This window comes from Rhizophagus irregularis, chromosome 27 (assembly GCF_026210795.1).
Source record: "Rhizophagus irregularis chromosome 27, complete sequence".
NCBI classification, from domain to species: Eukaryota; Fungi; Glomeromycota; class Glomeromycetes; order Glomerales; family Glomeraceae; genus Rhizophagus; species Rhizophagus irregularis.
Window position 1 is genome coordinate 3,150,581 of NC_089455.1, and position 23,873 is coordinate 3,174,453.

At 27.1% G+C, this 23,873-nt stretch overlaps 6 protein-coding genes across 6 annotated transcripts; 4 read left to right on the forward strand and 2 right to left on the reverse strand.

Moving 5' to 3' along the window:
• Positions 1–4,511: 4,511 nt before the first annotated feature.
• Positions 4,512–5,693, reverse strand: OCT59_018574 (uncharacterized protein; the record flags this gene model as incomplete). The annotated part of the gene is made up of 11 exons (XM_066148861.1): positions 4,512–4,545; positions 4,632–4,660; positions 4,750–4,778; positions 4,859–4,887; positions 4,974–5,002; positions 5,092–5,120; positions 5,200–5,228; positions 5,316–5,344; positions 5,434–5,462; positions 5,551–5,579; positions 5,656–5,693. 11 exons carry the CDS (start codon positions 5,691–5,693, stop codon positions 4,512–4,514), a joined length of 333 nt encoding a protein of 110 aa, XP_066004748.1.
• Positions 5,694–15,036: 9,343 nt separating this feature from the next.
• Positions 15,037–16,537, forward strand: OCT59_018575 (uncharacterized protein). Its single transcript, XM_025323041.2, has 2 exons — positions 15,037–15,175; positions 15,241–16,537. Exons 1-2 carry the CDS (start codon positions 15,098–15,100, stop codon positions 16,321–16,323), a joined length of 1,161 nt encoding a protein of 386 aa, XP_025164684.1. The 5' UTR covers positions 15,037–15,097; the 3' UTR covers positions 16,324–16,537.
• Positions 16,538–18,642: 2,105 nt separating this feature from the next.
• On the forward strand, positions 18,643–20,236 carry OCT59_018576 (uncharacterized protein). Its single transcript, XM_025323040.2, has 5 exons — positions 18,643–18,784; positions 18,873–18,965; positions 19,044–19,213; positions 19,295–19,426; positions 19,512–20,236. Coding segments are annotated over exons 2-5 (339 nt in total). The 5' UTR covers positions 18,643–18,784; positions 18,873–18,963; the 3' UTR covers positions 19,547–20,236.
• OCT59_018577 (uncharacterized protein) lies at positions 19,410–20,593 on the reverse strand. The gene is made up of 6 exons (XM_066148862.1): positions 20,568–20,593; positions 20,339–20,488; positions 20,191–20,270; positions 19,899–20,118; positions 19,675–19,813; positions 19,410–19,542 (listed from the first exon to the last, which is right to left on the reverse strand). The coding sequence occupies exons 1-4, from the start codon at positions 20,587–20,589 to the stop codon at positions 19,921–19,923; spliced, it is 450 nt and encodes a 149-aa protein (XP_066004749.1). The 5' UTR covers positions 20,590–20,593; the 3' UTR covers positions 19,410–19,542; positions 19,675–19,813; positions 19,899–19,920.
• Positions 20,594–20,774: 181 nt separating this feature from the next.
• On the forward strand, positions 20,775–22,276 carry OCT59_018578 (uncharacterized protein; the record flags this gene model as incomplete). Its single annotated transcript, XM_025328904.2, has 8 exons — positions 20,775–20,847; positions 20,923–20,982; positions 21,054–21,269; positions 21,344–21,498; positions 21,577–21,690; positions 21,758–21,809; positions 21,880–21,955; positions 22,037–22,276. 8 exons carry the CDS (start codon positions 20,775–20,777, stop codon positions 22,206–22,208), a joined length of 918 nt encoding a protein of 305 aa, XP_025164681.2. The 3' UTR covers positions 22,209–22,276.
• A 913-nt stretch (positions 22,277–23,189) lies between these two features.
• Positions 23,190–23,575, forward strand: OCT59_018579 (uncharacterized protein; the record flags this gene model as incomplete). Its single annotated transcript, XM_025328903.1, has 2 exons — positions 23,190–23,209; positions 23,308–23,575. 2 exons carry the CDS (start codon positions 23,190–23,192, stop codon positions 23,573–23,575), a joined length of 288 nt encoding a protein of 95 aa, XP_025164680.1.
• Positions 23,576–23,873: the final 298 nt, after the last annotated feature.

Sequence of the window (23,873 nt, forward strand, 5' to 3'; positions counted from 1 at the left end):
TGTATTTAATATAATATTCAAAAAAAGTTATTAAAGTAAAAGAATAATATAAATTAAATAAACAACTATATATAAATCATCATATTGGTGGATTTGTTCACCCTCTAATTAACATGTTTATTTTAAGGTACTTTTGTTACACAAATTATTACATATGGCGCAGTAGGACCTGAGACGAACATTAAAAAAATTTTATTTGGTTTTATTAATACAATAATTTGATAAATTTGATAAATAGTTCTTTTAAGCCAAAATATAATAAATATTATTCTTAGCAATACTGATAATATCTGTTGTGGAATCTCACTTTATACAATAGCTTCTAAATCTTTTTTGTGTAAAAATTAATAATACATATGTTTACAATTTGTTTGAATATAAAAGTTCCTATTTTGTCTCAGCAAAAGATAAATAAGAATTAATAATATGTTTTGAAAAATGCAAAAAATGGACAATTTTATGAAAGTCATTATAAAAAAAAAATTTTTTAAATATTAAATGAGTCTTAGAATACTTTTATAAATATTCATAGCTATTGTGTCTATATAAATTTTTATTTTACTTTTTGTTTTATTAAAACATACTTACTTTCTAATAATACACATTAAAAATACTATGCAGGTGAGAAATGGGTTTTTTGTTAACGAAATGGATTTTTTTATGTCTATTTTACATTAAATAATTTAAGTTTTGCAAATATAGATTTTTACTTGACTTATTATTTAGTCAAGTGATATTCAATCAGGTGATTTCATGACATTACAAACCGGTTTTGAGTGACAGATATTATGAAAATTATTCAAAATTTAGCATTATGATGCAAAAGTGAACAAATCTGCCAATATGTATAATTTGACAATTAGGGTTGATCACCCTTGGCTCATTGGTTAGTCCGTGAGTCCCCTTGTAAAGCCTGAGTATGGTGATCATGGAAATTAAAAGGATTTTATTGCAAACACTACTACCAATAGTGTGAAGGTACAGGGATTAGTGTAGGCTGGACTGCATTATGGTGAATTAGTATGTACTGGTCAGCGGCATATTTCAACAAAAGGTCATAGTATCCTCCTAGCGTTCCCTATAAGGTCATTGGGAAGCCTATTGTCCTGTCTGAATGGTTACTGCTTGCATACCATCTGGATGAGTTCTTGTCTTGGTGGTCACTTTACGATACTACTAAGGTTGTGATAAACTTTACTGTGAGGGTTCACTAGGGTTCCGCAAAATATCCAATCCGATTTGAATCCGTGAATCAGATCTGAATCGGATCTGGATCAAATTATTAATTTATAATCCGTAAATCCGATCGGACCAAAAAATAATGATCTGATCCGAATTGGATTAGATCTGAATCAGATCTGAATCACATTTTGAATCATTTGAATCAAGCAATAATAGCTATCTGAATATTTTTTTTAATTCAAGAAAAGTGTTTTATTTAACATTTTTTAAAATTTTTTAACAAAAATAACATTTTTTCTTTAGAACTCTTAAAAAAACCAATTTTTCTTTTAAAAAATTCTCACTGACTCTTTAAAAAAAGGGTTTCTGTAAAAAATGAGAAGGAACGTCACGGGTCTAATGATGACAAATTGGCAACCAATCAGGTGCCAATAGCCTTTCTTATTGGGCTCTGATAGGATGGCGATTGGAAAATATTGGACCATTTTTATGAATGCCGATTGTGGTCAATTAATGGCGCAAATCGAGATAAAATCGGAATGCAATATTGGCATCAAATGGGGGAATTAATTTATATATATCAGAATTTACCGATAATATTAAATTGTTAAAATCGATTGCATTTAATAAGTAAATTTATATAAATATATTGCTCAAATTTATTTACATTATAAAAAACAATTAAAATACTAATTTAATATATTAAATGTCCTAAAATATATAATACATAAAGTATTACTCTCGAAACTTATCATCCGATCTAAGAGAACCTACAAAAAGAAGTAAAATGAAACGTTAGTAACGTTTCTTAAAAAAAATTAAAGTTTTGAAGTTTCAAAGTCGAAACTTACCGATCAAAAGCCCAAAAGAAGCCGACATCTAAAAAAAAGAATAAAATTACATCAGTAAGTTAGGTCGGCATAAATCATTGTATTGAAAAGCACTGTAAAATTCGGCGCATTGATCATTGCAATGATTTATGCCAACAAAATACTAAACAATGCACCGATTATTCAGTGCAATGATCATTGTATTGGAGAGTGCATTGATTACTGTGATATGATTCAGCACCTTGATTAGTGTTAAAAGTTTCAGTGCGAATCTGTGACACAAAATTGCAAAGTTTATTTATCTAACTTTAAGTTTATTTTTTATTAAGTTTATTTAGGTATATGGCTTCTTTCTTCGAAGCTGAAGTTTATTTTGCTTCAGTTTCAGTATTATTACTTTATGATTTATCTTTTTATTTTTTTTTATTGCTCATACTAATTATGTTTTTTCTTAACATTCAAACATAGAAATAACATGAAACTTACCCTCAACATTTCAAGTTCAAGAACTGTCTATAAAAGAAAATAAAAATAGAACGTTAATTAACGCTCTTAAAGTAAAAAAAAATCAAAAATCTAAAAAAGTAAGTCTCTTTTTTATCCTTTTGTTTCTTTTAATTTTTTTAATTTCCCTTTGTTGATTGCGTTTGTTTTTTGTAGAAACGGATTGATAATTTGAAAATAGTTCCGATCAGTGGTATTACTAGTCATATGACTTATGGCCAAACCGATTTAGATAATCTTTTTTTAAGAGTTTTAAGAAAATTTTTTCTTTTTTATTTTAGGTAGGGAACTCAAAGTGAAAACGGGATATTAAGGTATTTTTATTAATATTATTTTAATCATTATTTTTTAGGAACGAAATTGACTTTTTCATTTCATTTAGGAACAGTTCTTTGGCAGATTTCCTAGACTTTCTGAAAAGATAAGTGTTTTTTTGGAGTGTATGATAGCGTAATGGCGTTAGGAAACAATACTAACCCCATTTTTTTATTCTTTTAGGTCCTTGAACACTCCTGAACGCTTCCTGGAATACAGATTTGAAGGTAGGCGGGTGTGTGCTGTGTATTGGTGTTAGAAAACAATACTAACGCCTTTTTTTTATTCTTTTAGATTCTTGAACACTTCCTGGAATATAGATTCAAAGGTAGATAGGTATATGGTGTATATTGGCGTTAGGAAACAATAATAATGCCTTTTTTTATTATTTTTTTAGGTTATTAGAAGCAAAACCTGCGGTAAGTTTCTTTGAGTGAATGCGTGGTAGTTAATGGCGTTATGATAATATTAATACCTTTTATTTTTTTTAGATCGTTTGTTAGAATTGAACCAACTGGGACTATGCCCAAACCATTAACAACAGGTAAAAATGGTAGAATATTTCTATTTTTTTTAAAGAAGCGTTATATTAACATTTCTTTGTATTTTGTAGGTTCTTCTGGCTTCTCTTTACCATTGAATTCCTAGTAGGTATTTTGAAGTCAATTTTGATTTTTTTTTTGAAGTGCTATATTAACACTTTTTCTTTGTATTTTGTAGGTTTCTTTCAGCTTTCGGTATTGGATATTTGGATATCGGGTAGGCTTTAAAGACGAAAATTTGTTTTTTATTATTTTTTTTTGAAGTGTTATACTAACACTTCTTTTATATTTTGTAGGTTTCTGCTTCAATATTCGGCTGCTCATGTGGTAAGTTTCTGGAAATTGATTTCAAAATTATTTATTTATTTTTTTTAAAAGAAACGTTTACTAGTAACGTTTCATTTTTTCTTTTTTACTCGGTATAGATTTCAGCTTTGCGTTTAGGTGTTAGATTTTTGGTAAGTTTTGAAGTTATATCATAACTTTAAAACTATTTGTTTTTTTAAAGAATCGTTTTATTAACATTTCTTTTTGTTTTTTCTTGTAAGAGCCAATTTTGAATTTAGCTTAAGTTTGGAAAAAAGCAATTTATTATGACACCATTATTAAATTTTTTTTATTTTAGGAACGATTCAGCCCAGCAATTTCTTGGAATGGAAATTTCTTGTAGGACTTGTGAGTTTTAGGAAGGATTTTTTTTAAAAAAATCTTAATGAAAACGTTATTAAATTAATGTTTCTATCTTATTTTATTTTTAGGAACGGTAGATTTCTTGAAATGGGACTTATCATTATTTACAATAATGTGAGTTTCAGGGGATAATTTAAATTAAATATATACTATAATAGACAGTTAGGTATATGAAAATAAAATAAATACAGTAAAATAAATAAATTAATTAATTAATAAATTAATAAATAAATAGAATAAAATGAAATTAAATAAATAAATTAAATAAAAAAATCTGTGCAATGATTTATGTGATGTAGATAAAACAGTGCGTTGATTGATACTATTTTTCAACGCGCTGTTCTGTGTTGCCTTCGTAGAATCACATGATTTCACGCTGATCTGTGTTGGCATAAAACAATGCGCAGTTTTATGCGCACTTAACTTACTGATGTAAGCCAATTTAAATTTACCAATCCAAAAGGCAGTATTGAAGCCAATACCTAAAAAAAGAAATAAAAAAATGTTATAAAAAGTTATTTTTTTTTAAAAAACAAAGTTTCGAAAAAATAAAAATTTTGAAACTTACCCGATCCAAGTGAAGGGTCTCGCCAATACCTAAAAAAAGAATAAAAAAAAATATTAGAAAAAAGGTTTTTAAAGTTTCGAAAGAACAAGAACGAAATTTTCGAAACTTAGAAACTTACCCAATCTAAGTGAAGGGTCTCGCCGATACCTAAAAAAAAGAAATAAAAAAAAATATTAGAAAAAAAATTTTTAGTTCGAAAGAACAAGAACGAAACTTTCGAAACTTACCGATCCAAAGTGAAGGGTCTCGCCGATACCTAAAAAAAGAAATAAAAAAATATTAGAAAAAGTTTTTTTTTTAAAAAAAAAACAGTTTCAAAAAAACGAAAATTTCGAAACTTACCCGATCCAAGTGAAGGGTCTCGCCAATACCTAAAAAAAGAATAAAAAAAAATATTAGAAAAAAGGTTTTTAAAGTTTCGAAAGAACAAGAACGAAACTTTTAAAACTTAGAAACTTACCCAATCCAAGTGAAGGGTCTCGCCGATACCTAAAAAAGAAATAAAAAAAAATATTAGAAAAAAAATTTTTAGTTTCGAAAGAACGAGAACGAAACTTTCGAAACTTACCGATCCAAAGTGAAGGGTCTCGCCAATACCTAAAAAAGAAATAAAAAAAATATTAGAAAAAGTTTTTTTTTAAAAAAAAAACAAAGTTTCGAAAAAATGAAAATTTCGAAACTTACCCGATCCAAGTGAAGGGTCTCGCCAATACCTAAAAAAAGAATAAAAAAAAATATTAGAAAAAAGGGTTTTAAAGTTTCGAAAGAACAAGAACGAAATTTTCGAAACTTAGAAACTTACCCAATCCAAGTGAAGGGTCTCGCCGATACCTAAAAAAAAGAAATAAAAAAAAATATTAGAAAAAGTTTTTTTTTTAAAAGAATAAAGTTTCAAAAAAACAAAAATTTTGAAACTTACCGATCCAAAGTGAAGGTTGAAGCCGATACCTAAAAAAAATTTAAAAAGCATTAGAAAAAAAATATTTTTTTAAAAAAAAAGATTCAAAAGAAGAACGAAACTTACCTATTCAAAAGAAGAGTCGAAGCCGATACATCATACATACCTAAGAAAAAAGAAAAAAAATTAAATTTATTATTTTAAAAAAAACAAATAAGTTTCGAAGTAAAACCTTCGAAACTTACCGAATCTAAACTAAAAAATGTTTCAAAATGAATGAAACGAACGAAACTTATCGATTCAATTCAAAGAAAGCCGATATCTAAAATGAGAGTGTTTTTTTAAAAAAGGCTCAAAAAGATTATCTTTCAGCACAAACCATAATTGACTAGGCTGATCTGCCAATTGATTTATTTTGCCGATTTTGCCATTGGTCAAAAATTTTGACAATTCTTTTTTTAAAAAATTCATTGGAAGGCGGGTATGTTTAATTGTTTAAAAAAAAAAATTGTGCACTTATCCCTTTTTTTATAAATTCATTTAAAAAGGGGCAGATTTTTAGAAAAAAAAAATTTTATTTCGTTAATTTCATTATAAAATATAAAGGACGCCCCTTTTCCTTTTTTTAAAAATTCATTAGAGGGCGAAGTAATTATATTTAAGAAAAATTTTTTTTTTTACTAGCACTTTTCCCTTTTTTATAAATTCATTTAAATGGGCCAATTTTTATATAGAAAAGAATTTTTATTTCGTTATAAAAGGACGAATTTTTTAAAAATGTTGGAAAAGAAATTTTTTTTTATCACTAATTCACCCTCTTTATAACATTAATACACTATGGAAGTCGGTGATGATGATGATGGTAATGAACAAGATTCTGAAAATGAAGTTTTACCGACAGTGGAAAGTTTTAAGGGTAGTATTGTCTGGATCCATTTTACAAAAGATCCTGATTTTAAAGAAAATAAGAAGGCCACCTGCAAATATTGTTCTAAAGTTTATGTGTGTTCCGGGGGCAGCACATCAAATTTAAAGAAACATTTAAAAAAACATAATATACAAATGAATCAAAATCATGGACAAGACATTAGAGAAATGTTTAGCTCTTCTAAGGTATATGTCTTTACTTTGTTTCTTGTAAAGTTTTTCAAATTTGAATTTCCATTATTAATAATAGTTATTAATTAGTGGGTTTATAATAATGATACAATGAGGGGAAAACTTGTCCAATGGGTTATAATAAATCAACAACCCTTTACCGTTGTTGAAGAACCAAGTTTTATTGAGTTTGTGCATTCACTCCATCCCGGTGCCTTGGTACCCTCAGCAGACACGATCAAGAGAAACATTTACAATCTTTACGAAGTAAATGTTAAAAAGATTAAAGATATTTTGCAAATGGTGCTAGGAAAGATATCATTTACAACCGATATCTGGACTTCCCCCTCAACCAAATCTTTCCTGTCCTTAACTGCCCATTTCATTGATAAAGAATGGAAGTTACGAAGTGTGATAGTTGACTTTATACAAATGTATGGATCTCACACTGGCGAAAATATTAAAAATACATTCATATCAGGATTAGAAAATTTGTCAATTGAAGATAAGGTAATTACTTATTCTTAAATTTATTCTTAAATTTAAGTTAGAATAAATATATTTAATTTGTTTATAAATTTTATAGCTATTTGGCATTACTCTTGATAATGCCTCAAATAATCAAGTATTTATTAATGAATTAAGTAAATAAGCAGATCAAAATCATATCATTTTTAATAGCGAAAACCACTTTAGATGCTTCGCGCATACAATCAATATAAGTGTACAAGAATTTTTAAAATACTTAGATCAAGAACTAAGTTTAAGTCAGGTTAGAATTTTTTTATTTTACTTAATTTTGGTTTATTAATTAATAATTTAATTTATTCATTTATAGGCTAGGCAACTTAATAAAATTCGTGCGTCTCTTTAACGGTGTGAAAAATTAAGCGCTTGCATGTAAGAATAATAATATTGATGATTTAAAACCTATAATAGATGTGCCAACAAGGTGGAATTCGACGTGTGAAATGATTTCAAGAGCTTTATTAATAAAACCTGTAAGCTTTTTTACGTACTATATTTACTGTAATTTCGTATTATTACTTATTACTTTTCAAATTAATTATTTATTAGGCTCTTGATATTACTGCAATATCTGATCGTGATCTCAAAAGCTATACACTTACAGAAGAACAATGGAATGGACTTAGAAAGATAGTGGATTTTCTTGAACCATTTAAAGAAGTAACAGCAGTAATTTCGGGAAGCACATATTCAACACTTTCTATGATGATTCCATTATTCAATTTTTTAATTGATCATGTAGAAGATATTATTGGAGATGAGAATGAAGAAGTTAATGAAGAAAATGATGATGAAAATGATGATGAAGATGATGATGAAAATGATGATGAGAATGATAATGAGAATATACGAATTGAAAAATCAATAAAAAAAGCTGCTAAATATTGCAAAGATAAATTATTGAAATACTATGTTAAGACAAATAATGCGTATTCAATAGCAGTTATCTTAGATCCGAGATTAAAAATACAATATTTTAAAGATGAGGAGTGGGGTGATGATTTAATAAATGAAATTAATCAAAAGTATGTACTTTTAAAGTTTTTGATGTATTTATTTAATAATTATATTAATCATTAATTTTTTATTTAGTTTTGTGAATATTTTTAATTCTAATTATGCCACTACCTCCTTAAATTTCAACATTTCCTCCACCTCAAAAGAAAAATCAGTAATGTCACGTGTATTTAAACGTCGCTACGTGGGAAATGTAGATGAATTTAAAACATATATTGCTTCACCAACTGTTTCTGGTGAAACTTTGGATCCTCTCGAATGGTGGCGAATTAATGAAACTCAATATCCACAACTTAGTAAGATGGCCCGTGATTATTTAGCTATACCTGCTACAAGTGTGCCATCAGAGCAGTGTTTTTCAATTTCGAAAAATTTAATTACAAACAATAGAAACCGTTTAATAGGAAAAACAGTAAGAATAAGTATGTGTTTGAAATCCTGGAATTATTTATTAAATAATGAATAAATAATTATTTATTTTTAAAATTATATTATTTTTTTTATTTTATTTTATTTTTTTCTTAGTATTATAAATATAAGTATCATGTCAATAAAGTAACTAATCTAATATCTATCTATATAACTAAAAAAGGTTAAGTGAAATATAAGTAATGACTATAGGGAGGTCAGCTAAATACACTTTTTTTGAATAATAGTGTAGTTAGCCGAAATATTCAAATAGCAGTATAAATGTGTAACTGTAACGTTTTGAATTGCTATTCCGTATTCTTTATAAGACCCGCTTGATCAGCAAGTCATGTTGTATATCTAATAGAATTTTTTTTTTTTGATTATTAGATTACCGATTTATTTTTTTTTCAAATATTTATTTTTTTCATCATTTTTTTTTTAAACCTATTTTTAAATTTTTTTCCTTTTCTTTCGAACCGATTTGAATTCTCTCAGTTCCCTTTTTTAATTTTTCTCTTTTTTTTCTTGAATCAATCTTTTATTTTCAGTTCTTTCCTCTTTTCTTTTTTGAACTACCTTTTTCCTTTTCTTTTCCATTCTTTTTCCTTTTTTTAAAAATTTTTATTTTTTTCTTTTCCTCTTTCTTTTCGGTTTGGTTGAGAATTTTTTTGGTTTTTTTTCATTCTTTTCCTGTTTATTTTCCCAAACTAAAATTTTTTTTTTTTATAAATAATCCTTTTAAGACTGATTTTTTTTATACTATTTTTTTCGGTCTTTATTTTTAGACCATATTATTAAAAATTTTTTTTCAGTCTTTTTGGACCTTATTTTTCAGAATTTTTTTCGGTACTTATTTTTTTTACAGATTCCTTTTTTTTCAAAAATTTCCTTTTTTTAAACCAATTTCTTTTTTATCCTTTTTTTTTCCCCTAATTTTATTTTCGTTTTTTTTTCAAATTTTCTTTATTGTTATTTTTTGGAGGTTTTTTCGAATTCTTTAAAACCTTTTTTTCGAGTTGGTTTTTTTTCCAATCCGAAAATTCTTTTTTCACTTTTCTTTTTTCGGATTGGCTTTTGACTTTTTTTCCAATCTGAAAAATTTTTCTTTTTTTGGTTTGGCTTTTTTTTTGTTTTTTCTCAAACCATATTTTAAACCATTTAGATTTGGATTAGTGATCAGATTGACGCTGCAGCACCACGGTAATTCTTCTTAATAAGAATATTTTCCCTAATTATTTTTTAGGTTCAATAATAGACTGACATATAATTTACTTATTTATTTATTTTTTGTAATAATAGATCTGATAATAGATCGGTATAATTAATTTTCTGGGAAATTTTTTTTTTTCATAACAATAGATTGTTATAATTGATTTTTGGAGGATTTTTTTTTACTTTAATTTTAAAATATATTATTATTACTTTAAAACTAAAATGTTTGCCATGAACCTTTTTTTTAATTAAAAATATAAAATTGAATCGGATTCAAATCGGATTCAGATTAGATTCAGATTAGATTTAATTTGATCCGATTCGACTTGGATCAAATCCAATTTTTTTAAAATAAATCAGATCGGATCAAATCTTATCTAAATCTGATCTGATCTGATCCGTGCGGAACCCTAGGGTTCACTATGCTAGATGATCCTCATAGATGGTAAAGTCTCAAGTGCAATGTCTTAGCAGTAGTTTACCTTCTAATAGGTTTAGACTGATTGGAGACATTTATAGGCTCACAGGTATATAAGGTTCTAAAGTGAGGTTCAATTTCTCAGTGAATTTGACGTACTGGTGGGTGATCCCTGGGTAACTGGGTTTGTTACTTATAATAAAGGGGTGATCTCAATACCCTTAGTAGCTTACTGTCCTAGTAATCACTGTTATACTATCGGGGACTTACAACTATGGTGGGCTGGTATGGTTAAGGTTGCTTGTCTAAACCTCTTCAAAATCCTACGATTGGTTTCGTCAAAATTTTACTATAGATTTATTATAGTTTCGGCAGAGTTTCAGCAGTTTCGGCATTTATAATAAGTTTCGGCAGTTTCACCTTTCTCCAAAGTTTTGCCAGTTTTTTAATATAACTTTAATATAGTTTCAGCAGAATTTCGCTTTTCGGCGAAACGCCATCTTGCCTAAACCCCTAGGTTTCGGCAAGCAACCTTAGGTATGGTAATCGTGGCCTGTAGTGGGCTTTGAGTGAGATCATATTAGTAGTCTTAGTACTGCAGTACCTCTAAGTTAACCATCATGGAAGGACTTCTAGATGTCTGCTCCATTATATTTGCTGTATGTAAATGGTTGCTCATTTCTGACAGGCGCTAGTGGGTAGCATAACTGTGTCAGAAACCCTGCTGCACTACTAGAGCTCCGAATAGGTCAGCCAAATTCAGGTAACCTGACCTGACCTGACCTGAAATTCAGGTCAGGTATGAGATTTTTAAAAAAAATTCAGGTCAGGTATGAAGATTGACCTGACCTGATTGACCTGTTGACCTGAAACTATTGATTCTACTATATAATAAAAGTGAGATGCAGTATTGCGATTCACTTTTTTATATTGATTTTATATAATAAAAGTGAGTTGCAGTATTGCGATTCACTTTTTTATATAGATTCTATATAAAAAAAGTGAGTTGCGGTATTGCGATTCACTTTTTTATATTGATTTTATATAATAAAAGTGAGTTGCGGTATTGCGATTCACTTTTTTATATTGATTTTATATAATAAAAGTGAGTTGCGATATTGCGATTCACTTTTTTATATTAATTCTATATAAAAAAAGTGAATCGCAATACCGCAACTCACTTTTTTTATACAAAATCAATATAAAAATGTTGAATCGCAATATTTCGAGAAAAAACGTTGCGAAAACATTTTTTCATAATGTTATATTAAAAAAAACGTTTTGCAATATTTTTTTTCAATATTTTAATAAAAAACGTTGCAAAAACGTTTTTTTTCATAATATTATATTAAAAAAAAAAGTTTTGTACCGTTTTTTTTCAATACTTTAATAAAAATAGTCCTGAAATTTTTCAGGTTTCAGGTCAGGTCAGGTCAAACAGACAACCTGATATAACCTGACCTGACCTGACCTGAAAAAAAATTTCAGGTCAGGTTTATCAATTGACCTGACCTGACCTGACCCATTCGGAGCTCTATGCACTACGATCCATCCTTGTGTGGGTATAAACTTGGGTCGTCTTCCCAGTGTGATATATAGGGGGTAGGGAGATGAACATCTGGTTACTTCTAAATAATTAGAGTAGGTTGCTTGGTTATCTGTTGCTCAACAGTAGGAGTATATTATTACAACTGGTGTTGTAATGCTCCTTCCACATAGCTTTGGTGAGCCAGCTATGCTGATGTCTCCTAAAACATATAAAAAAAAAAAAAAATATAATTTGACAATTTAATAATAACAGTATGCCAATAACTATAAAAGTTAACTATTGCTAATATATATGTTTAATTAGAATTATTTGAAATTTGAGATTATATAATAAATAAATTAAATTATTTTAATATTTAAAAATTAGAGATATATAGCAAATAAATACTTCTGAATATTTATATACTTATAATATCAGATTATTAAATCATATTAGTTTATATTATAAAAATTAAAAAAAACTATATAATTTCTTTAATTAAGTTTCATTAAAAAATAAGAGATTACAATATTAATAGTTTTAATAAAATTAAAATACCTGATACTATAAATTAGTTTCAAGAATTTATCAAAAATTTGGCTCTATAAAAGTATCTTTTGTACCTTATAAAAAATTTATAAGAATAGCAAAAAATTTAATAAAAACACTATTAGTATAGTAAACTGGTAATTTTAAAACTTTAAAAAGCTATTTTAACTACTTGTCTCTATATTCTTATGAGTTTCTATAAAATTTTAAATTTTCTTACTTTTTTTATATATTATACATCGGTTATATATTAATTATATTTATAAGCATATATATCTATAATTACATATACCTATAAGGTCATTCCAATTTAATAGTTTGTTTAACGTACCCATTTTTCTTGTTTTTAAAAAAATTTTAAAAATAAACAAACATATGTTATATTATATAACTTATAATAATATTACCAATCTGTACAATATTTTAAAAAATTTCTTTCTAGTACATTTGGATCTACTAAAGAAAATATTTCTCTCCTAATAGTACAATTAATAATAGTAATAATATACATAAACTTATCAATTGTACTATCTGTAATAAATCAAGATATATTTTTAGTAAAAATGCATTGAGTAACGAAAAAAAAACTAGTTTAGAAATTTCATTAGATAATATAATTTATATTTGTAAACACAATTTTTATGAAAAAGTATATGTTAGACTAAGGTTGCTGGAGAAACTAGAGGGTTTTGGCAAGTTGGCAAAATGCCGAAATAGTGAAAGTTTGCTAAAACTATATGAAAGTCTTATTAAAAAGTTGGCAAAACTCTGGAAAAAAGCAAAATCTGATGAAACTTATTATAAATGCCGAAACTGCCAAAACTTTGCCAAAACTATAATAAAATTATAGTAAAATTTTGGAAAAACTAATTGTAGAATTTTGGAGAGGTTTAGGCAGGTAACCTTATGTTAGACAAAAAATCCATTGTAGTAGTCCAATTGAAGTTGTATATTATTTATGTCATTATTTAAAAACAGAAATTATTTGTTTTTATTATAGCTTACTACTATATATCCATTTTGCTAAACTTATGAAAGTAAAGGTACAATTGATCAACAAGAGGAAGAATTAAAGTTAGAAGTTAAATAAAAAAAAAATTAATTAAATTTAAATTATTCAATTAGTTTATTTTTAAATATTTACTTAATTTGATTCTTTTTTCTCTCAATTTTTATATAAAATTAGGATATTAAACAAATTATTAAATTGAAGTGGCCTAAGAATAAGTGAATAATAATTTTTTTTTAAAAAAACTTTACTTTTATAAGAACTTATAAAAACATAAAAACAAGTAATTAAAAATTAGTTCAATAAATCAAGCTAAAATTTATAAAATTGATATTATAGCCATCTCTAAGAGTAATTTTTATAAAAATAAAGAAATTTTATAGAAATAGTATAATAAATATGTATTGTTATATATTAATTATAAGAATAGTATAAAAAAAATTAATTTTTTTTCTGAAAGTTTTATTTTATATAGGAATATATAGGAATATAAAAATATATAGTAGAAAATATAATTAATTCAATGTTAACATTTGGCTGTGGCCAAGATTTTTTTTGGCCATTTTGACTATGATCAAATGGCCAACTCTGACCAAATGTTAAATGGCCAAAGAAATTATTAGATAAATATTAATACCTTATTGATATTTGGTTATAACCAAAATTTTTTTGGCCATTTTGGCCATGGCTAAACTGCTAAATGGCTAACAGCTAATATACCAACACTGATTAATTAGCATAAGAAAGCAAAAGCATTATACAAATATATTCATACGATGTTTCTATAAACTTAGCCAAAAAATTTATAGGAATAGATATACTATTAATTAAAAAGACCAGTCATTACTAGATGAGAGCAAAATTTTTAGTAAAATTGTAAGCAAGTTTGCCTGCAATTATTTATGGTTTAAGAAATAAATTATATATAATTTAAAATAATTTTATATAAATTTATATTTATATATATATTTTCAAAATATTTACTTAAAATTTTGAATATTTTTTTGTAATAACCTAGTAATATTATTTTATTCTATTAGTAAATAATATAATATTTAAAAATTAAATATTATTTGTTTCTTTATTTATTTAAATAGATCGTAAGTTATAAGTTATTTATTTGATTTAAAAATTATGTTAACAATTTATAGCGTTTTTAGTGAATTGTATCAATTCTTTATCAACCTATACTATGATTCAAATTTATATGGATTTAGCGGTTAAGAGATTCATAATGTTTTTGGGCGGTTTTAGACGCTGTGTATAGGACACCCGGCTACGTGTGTATCTTTTCATTACTCGGTTAAATTAGACCCGAGTCAATATGACGGCGAAATTATTTTAACTGGGTCTCCTCAAATCACGAGATGACCAGCTAATCAGATTTGCTCTCAAAAGTGTACGATCACAATGATGTCATAAATGTCATCTCCGTATTACACTAAGACGCCCGTGCCACGGCTTTCTATCTCAAAATTAGTAATTGCGTACGATCACTATGATGTCATAAATGTCATCTCCGTATTACACTAAGACCCGTGTAACAAAATCATCACCCCTCTGCATAATATAAATAAATATTTTATAGTAAGGAGATCAGTAGGATGCGATGATTTATGCAGTGTTGATTAGGTGAGGCGGATCAAAAGGTAATTTTTCCCACCAAAACCATGTTTCATATCTGGATAAAAAATAACATAAATACCAAGGAAAAGGTAAGTCACTTGCCTTACTGGGAGGAGTTTTTTTTTTTCTTTATGAGTTTTTTTTTCTTTAACCTGAGAAGTATACTGTAGTTATGGAAGTACTTAAAGAAACTTTCGAGGACGAGCGAAAATTCGAAAAAATTATACGAGACGTTCCTAATACCCTACAGGTATGGTTTAAATATTATGCCGTATTTTAAGCAAGTGTCGCATTAATATTTGTATGATATTCCAGAAATCACCAACAAAGAATTCTAAGAATGAAGAACGGGAGTCCGAAATATCTGTTAATGAACATAGACGGAGCGGAGATTCCAGTTGTCACTATATGGGATGCTCTCGCCCTCTTTTATACTATAAACATCGGCAAACCTCCGAAATTTCTGACTACTTTCGATCAGCAGAAGAATTGGCTGGTTCGACATTTAGACCAGTTAGCGAAGTGGATATTAATTCTAGAGCCAATACCCGTGACCCCGCTATTCAGGGACCTGCCATGGCCGACGGTGTTAAATGTGTTATGGAGATCAAAGCGCCAGAAGCGCCAGAAAATCATAATGATCTCGTTTGGAGCATCGCTAATAGGCAACAGGAGTGCCAGAAAACAAATAATAAATTTACGACAGCAAGTCGATTTAGTGAACCATCATCTCTTTCCTCGGGATGCGAATGGGGAATTGGTAGTGACTTCAGAGCCCTGGCAGTTCGGAAATTGTGCCGAAACGAACCCATTGTTCCATCTAGCATCGCAGAGATGCGAGCTACCAATCAGAACTCATGCAATCGAAATGATGTCACGAGAAACGAAACCACCTTGCTTAAATTGCAAAATGATCATGGAACACAGCACACCCCAGATCTGCCCTTGCTTCTTGAGTTATTGAAGAATAAACTACCATATCGCGAAGAGACAAACAAAAATGTCTTGAATAACTTTGAGATCCGAATTTTTAACGAAATTTACGGCATTAATGATTTTTGCCTTGTGTTTGCATGTGAAGATTCAATCTTTTGGCTAAAAGATCATGATGGGGCTATTTATTTTTGGTCTCGCATAGACGATAGCATGATACGCGGAGGAAGTAATCTGATAGAAGCTTTGACAAATTATCTTTTTCACCAAGAGAATCTTTGTTATGTCGATGAGATTACTCGCGAATTGGTACCAATAAATGCATATGATAAAGAAATTGAAGAATGGGCAAAATCACCCGAGATTTGTGAATATTTCGATGCAACTAAAGTATCACCAAAGCATGAATCGAAAATGGGTGGAAAGAAGCAACAAAAAAAGAAAAAGAACAAAAAAAAGCATTGACATAAAAATAATTCCTGTTTGATTTTTTTTTTTAACACTTAATTCTACAATTAAATCCAATATATTCATGTATCTTTCATTCATAGAGTAGGCTGTATTGCATGATTTACTTTATTGTTAATTTGTATAAAAGTAATGTATAAAAAATATTTGAAAAATAATAAAACGAATGTAAATTTAACTGCAAATTTATTAGAATTTGCCATTGCAATTAAGAAAGGATAAGCAAAATATTTGATGCTATCAAAGGAGGAGGATCCTAGGCTGTTTAATGAGAGTCCCAGCATCGAATTATATATACACATAAAACACACACACACGTATTTAAAAAATTCAGTGAAATCTTTATTATATTTTTTTTATAAATAAATGAGAAAGGGCCGGCCGTCTAAGTAAATATGATTGTAAAAAATGATAGAGTAGCAGGCTGTTTCAAGGGAGGAAAGGCATAAAAGAACATGCCTGCTTTATAAGCCTACCGAGCCCTAACTCATATACTGGCACTACTCAGTATTATTATCTAAACTGCTAATATTTTCTTTGCTATCTAACCATTTGCTAATTACAGTCAACTTTTCTTATAACGAATTAGGCGTCCATCAGGCCTTCGTTATGAGAAAATTCGGTATAGCACTACGGATTATTCGGTGTATCATATAACGAATATTTTACATAATATTAAGTAATTCGTTAAATATTTTGATATCTGAATTTTATTAATTAAAGCAATTTTAAAAAATTTTTTATGTACATTTCAAAAAGTATTTTATTATATTATGTATATATATGTATATTATAATTTCGCATTACAAAAAAAAAACTTTTGCTATGTAAAAAAAAATTCTAATTAATAATCTCGTTCATTTACTATTAATAATTAACTTGTCTTGCAGAAATAAAAAGCTTCTTTTTTTAGCTTTTTAACATATTCAATTCTTCCTTTTTAATATCAAAATCACTTTCTTGCTGTTCTAAATATAAAATCTACATAATATTCAATAGCTTCGCTATGTGCTGTTCACAATATTTAACACTCTTTTTTTTGGATTTTTATTTTTATTTGTTTGCAGCTCAGTTAATGGTTTTCTATATTTGCCGACATGTTGACAAATAATTGTTAATTTCGATATTCACTTTTTTCGGAACGAGTTAAACGTGATTTCCCTGAATACATTCCAAATATAAAGTAAAAAATATTTTCTTATTTCTCATAAGATTAATCAAATTACATTAATGAAAACCAAATATAACAGTCATGATATTTTTACAACTCGGGATATTTATCAGATAATTTCTTAATACGGAATTACTGATAAGCAGAAATTCCCACAAAACTGATCGTCTTTTGATTGGTCATGTAATTTTTAACTTTTCTCCGAAAAAATTTAAAATTTTTTTATCTTAAACCAATCAAAATTTTGCGATAATAAAAATTAGTAATAAAAATAAAAAATTATTGTCTTATATCTGCGATAATCTAAAAAAAAAATGTTATTTTGATCATATTCTCCAGCTATATCAGATAAAAGATTGTTGATGTTTAAATTGAAGAAAGAGAAAGAAAAGTACTGTACGTCTAATCATTTTAATGAATATATAATAAGAAGATTCTGCTAGCAAAATTCGATCTCATGTGTTATGTGTGGGATTTGATTCATAAAAAGTGAATACACCGCCTTTATCTTGAAAATTCGGGCAAATGGATACAGTAAATGAAGAATTATATGGTCTAGTTAATTGTTTCTTTCTAACAGTACATGGAAAAGGCTGAACATTCATCCTATAAATAAATATACAGTATTTACATCTCACAAGTGACAAGCCTACTAACCCCTTTCTTTTTCCAAAATAGGATGGTGTCAAGTATACAATGCTAAATTGCTAATCAGGGGTGTAATTTTTAAATATAGACCGCCTCATTAGCTGGGCGTTACGCCAACCCACCTACGGTATCGTTATGAAATGTTTATGGTTCACTAATTAAATTGAAAAAATTAAACATGAATTCGTAGGTTAGGTTACAAATCTAATTTTTTAACTTTTCCAAATTTTTTTAGATACAAAGTTGATTTATTTTTAACATGGCGTTACAAGTGGCGCGTTGTCATTATCGATTATTTTGCATTATTATTATTTTATGAAAACCGATTGATCACTGATTCAAGTTTTTAATTTTTAATAAATGGCGAATTGCCTAAAAGCCTCATCAGTAAAAAATTCGTAATGAAAAAGAAAGTGGCTTAGTTTCATATACATAAATCATGTATTAATCCAAGTTTGAATAATTCGTTTATTTTTTTTGAAATATTTCCGTTTGACACAAACGCTTAAATATTGAAAAGCCATTTTATAATGTAACTTTGACATTTATAAAGTACAAATTTATATTTACATTAGCCACAATCTAGATGCAAAACTACTAGCATAATAATAGTAATGGAGTTTACCGTATAGATTTCCAGTCAGTACTACAAGACTATTAATAGAATAATGATCAAAAAATTTAAAAGAAATTCATTTAACAATTATAAATTTGTTCTTTTCTTAAGATATCCGTAGTGGCAAAATAATATAACGTAACAAGAGAACTCCGCCGCAATTGTCTAAAAATTTTTTCTTCAATAAGTTTGTTATTCAACGATGTAAGTTTTCTTTGCGATTGTAACGGTAAAGAAAGTTTTTTCTACGTTAAAGATATGCTAAGCTTTTTACGTTGACAGGTCATCTGAAAAAGAACAATATGATAGGGTACATACCCCAGCGACTCCTGGTCAAACTAAAATCGAAATGGTACAGGCACAGATTGATAGTACGAAAGGTGAAATGCAAAAAACTCTTCAAGACCTTGCTAATCGAGGGAGAAAATTAGAAGAATTGGAAGAACAAACAGGTATATTACATATGACGTACAAAAAATGTTTTTCTCTTTGGTCCTTTACTTTTTTTTAACCAAAATTATCGCTATTTATAGTTATGCTATCAGATTCCGCTTCAGTGTTTAAAACTAGTTCTTCAAAAGTTCGTAGAAATATGTGGTGGAAAAATACTAAGATGACCGTTATTTTAACCATTACAATACTTATTATTCTAGCCGCCATCATTGGTAAGTTCAATATTTATTTTATGTGTCGTTAAATAATAAAATATTTAATCGTAAATAACACTCTTTTTCTTTTATAATTTTAAAGTTCCAACTGTTCTTAAACTTCAAGGAAAGATCTAAATAAAACCAAAGAGAGTAAATTTTTTTAATCGTAGTTTGTGTAATTATTTAATTATTTATCGTGTATAATAATGTTATCTATACACTTATTTATTCCACCTCCCCCATAATCATACGCACCTACTCACGTTCTTAATAGTTCCCATTAATTCTTTTAATTTTTTTAATTTGAATTGAAAAAAAAAGAAATAGATAGAAATTGCGAACTTTTTTTTTATTATATTATTATATTATTTTGGCTTTATTTGTATAATAAATACGGTATATCTACTGAAAAAAAAAGAAAAAAATGTCTAAGAAAAAATTTCCATTACAAAAACAAATTAAAAGATTAAAAAAAAAGGATACTGACAAATGTTAAGGTGTGTAATAATTTAGACGGTATATTTCATACACCTTGTTTCTTCATGAGTTTCCTTGCATTTTAAGCTACAATATTTCATTCCACATTTTTTACAAGCATAAGCTGAGATAAATCCACACACTGAACAAAATTTTCTTGGAGGATATCTAGATGGTTTAGCCGCCGCTGTTAAATATGTTGGGACGTCTGGTGGTTTCTCTACAATTCTCTAAAAAAAAAGAAAGATTTTATTTATAAATTTGAAATAATTTATTTATATTAACAATATGTTTAATATTACCGATTCATCTAATAAAGCTTTAAAGCTTCTTTTTGATATTGATTTTATATGCTGACTTTTAGTTCGTTTCGATTTTCTATCTATAAAATAAATAAATATTATTAAAAAAAATTAAATTTGAATGTTAAAAAAATATGACATAATTTACGTTGACTCGTATCAGCTAAATCAGAAACACGACGCGGTTTTGAAATTGTTCCTGTTACAATTTCAAGTTCTGGTATTTCTTGATAATTATCTTTTTCCAACTCATTTAAGTGAATTTCTATATTTTTTCTTCGCGTTGCTTCATCAATTTCTAATCGAATTTTTATAGGGTTATAAAGATGTTGTTGGATAAAAAGTTGAGTAATTAGAATAAGGAAACGAATAAGTACCTTTTTGTTCTTTTTTTGACATTTTTTTCGAGATGAAAATACGTGATTAAATTTTAATTTCTACCTATATATAGTGGATGATCAATGATTCTCACACGTTGTTGCACAAATCTTTAGTACAGATTATCGATTATATACCTTGTACCCTTTTCTTTAACTGCTAATAAAGATAAATAAAACGCATTTGTTTGCTCTTGATATTTAGATATGTGGACTCCAACAGTATTGAAACGTGTAATGGGAAAAAACCGAGTAAGTCTTAAAAATATGGAAGTTGCAGGCAAGTTTTTTTAAAATAAACTATGTAATAAGCTTATAACAAAATAATTTTTAAGAACCTTCTTTGTTTTTTTAGCTGGAATTGTAAAAGCCATGAAAATTCCAAATAATGCGACAATAATTGAATTATCACCTGGTAATTATATATCTTTTATTTATTAATCATTCTTTTACAATCATCTTTGATTCGATATTATTAATTGTTAGGAACGGGTTTCTTAACATATGCATTTTTACATCATACAAATGCACGAAAGATAATTGCATTAGAAAGAGAAAAAAAATATGCAGATGAATTATCATTATTAGCAAAGGAATCGGATGGTAGATTAGAAGTATTACATGCTGAAATTTGGGAATGGAAAACTTATGATATGTTAAAACATTATTTAAGTGACATAAAAGTTCATCCTTGGGAAGAAGGTAATTAACTATTACTTTTTTCAAAAAAAAAAAGCAGACTTAAATATAAATCAACTTTTAAAAAAATTCGTTAGTTCATCCCAATTTAATTTCAACAATTCATCTTCCAAATACAACGAAAGGGGAAATTTTGATGAATAAGTTATTAAGAAATTGTCATAATAAAAGTGGAATTCATTATTTTGGTAGATCACGTATGAATTTTATTATACCTGAAAAATCTGCTGAGGTATCCTTGTTTTGGCTTTTAAAATATTTGTTTTCTTTATAATGATTTTTTTTTCTTTTTTTTTGATTTAATTTCTAGAAATTCTTAGCAAAGAAAGGAGAATCACAACGACATAAAATAAAAATCGAATTAGAAGGTGTAGCAGTTACTGAAATATTAAAAGTTTTGTCCGCAAATGCTTTTCTTCCAAATGTAATATAAAAAAATCTTTGTTTTTTTTTAAAAAAAATAGGTTTTTAGAATTTTGTCTTTTTTATAGGTCCAATGTGTATTATTTGAAATAACTCCGCTTATTGAATCAAAAATAACAGGTAAAGTAATTCTTTCTATCAGAATTTTTCAGATAAGAGAATATTATCATCTTATATATTTATTTATTAGCTCCATGGGTAACATTTGAATATGTAATAAAAGCTTTAACAACAAGAAAAAATGCTAAATTAATTGAAATGCTAAGGTAATATTTTGCTATACTTATATATAAGAATATGTAATAATGAATTTTATTATTAATATGTTTCTTCATAATGTATAATAGTACATTGGGAGCTGGAGCAAATATATTAGCAGAAAAATTATCATTTAATCCCAATTTGCCAATAAGAAGTATGACTGTTGAAAATTATAATGAAGTTACTGTTATATTTGAAGATTGGGATTTTAAACCTAAAGCACTTGATGATGATTATTTGACTAATATTTTTAATTGACTACGATAATATTCATTTATTAATTTATTTAAAAATGTTAAATAAAATCAATTTTATGTGAATCATTAAAAAATTCAAGTGAACGAAAATGCAATTTTTTAATTTTATATTCCATCACTTTTCCGATTATCTATTTTGGATCATTTGCCTTTTTATCTTTAATAAACCGAAACATAAGTAAAAGGAACAAAGATTTTATTTTTAAGTCAATAGAATTAATATTAATTAATACTTTTTTAGATTTTAAATATATAAACAAAAAAATGGGGGTATAAATCTCGATCGTACACGTTTATTAAATCTAATTTTAAACTTTTATTTATCATACCCACATTCTGTCATTCATTCATTCAATCAGACAAGTCCAGGTTTATAATTTTTGTAGATCATTAAAATTTTCCGAAATCAGATAAGCTATTTTTGAATGTTAAAGTTATGTTAAGCTGCGGTATCATTTACGTGTTTTTTTCTCCTTTGTTCTTTCAGAAAATGTTCGTGAAACAATTTAAATATGTAAATAATAAATATTATGATCATCTGTTCGGAGTTCAAATTAATGGTAAATATAACGCTACACGTGGACAAGAATGGAAAATACGTGAAAGGTGAAAAAAAATCACCCACAATTTTTTCTAATTTCACTTATTTTTTTTTTAATCAAGTAAAAAATCAATAACCATTATTTCTTAAATTGCAGTAATTTTGGCCACTAATAATCAAACACACAAAACAAGTACTTTGTTCACAGAAAAAAAATAGCTTCATAATGACTTATTCTTAAAATATGAAGAATAGTTGCACAATTTGTAAGCAAGAAAATAGAAAATTAAATATAAAAATGGTGCTTTTAATCTTTTAATTTAATATCTACTTGTCTTAAAATAAATCATACAAGAACTAATTTCACAGTTATCTAAATATTTCTCTCTCTCACTTTTCTTCCACAAATACTGTTAAGCCTTAATATTATCTTTTTTTAAAATGTTTTTTGGCATTAATAGGTAAGTAAAAAAAAAAATAGAAACTGGTAATATATTTTTTATTCTTATAAGACATTTTATTCACATTTTCTATTATATATACGTATTTTGATAATTAGCGATTTTATCAAAATAGTTGCTGCACTCGCTCTGGTTGGTACAGTTTTATATTATAGAAATAGGAGGAGAATAGACAGAGAAAAAAAGAAACCCCCCGAACCTAAGGATAAATTAACTGAAACTAACGAATCAACAATAATTGATACTTCATCAAAAGAAAAAGAAGAAATTCCATTAATTCAAGATTCATCTAACGTTGATATTCCTAACGAATCTGAAGAAAATAGTAAATGGGTTATTGTGGATTTTGATGATGAACAAGCATAAAATTTGATCGTTTTTTTTTTAAATATCTCCATTGATCACAATAATATCAGATTCATTTTATATATAATAATTAATGATAAAAGAACTTTTTAAATACGCATATATTAGCCTAATGTAAAATGGCCATCTCCCCACCTTATAAATGTACATCATTAATAAAACATAACTTTTTATTAGTTAAAGATCGTACACATGGGTACATTTAATAAGGAAACCCATGTAAAAGTTCCCGTGGTATTGAAAAATAATTCTTTCCTAACTTGAACTTATCATGTGATGCATGTTCGGTGCTACAAAA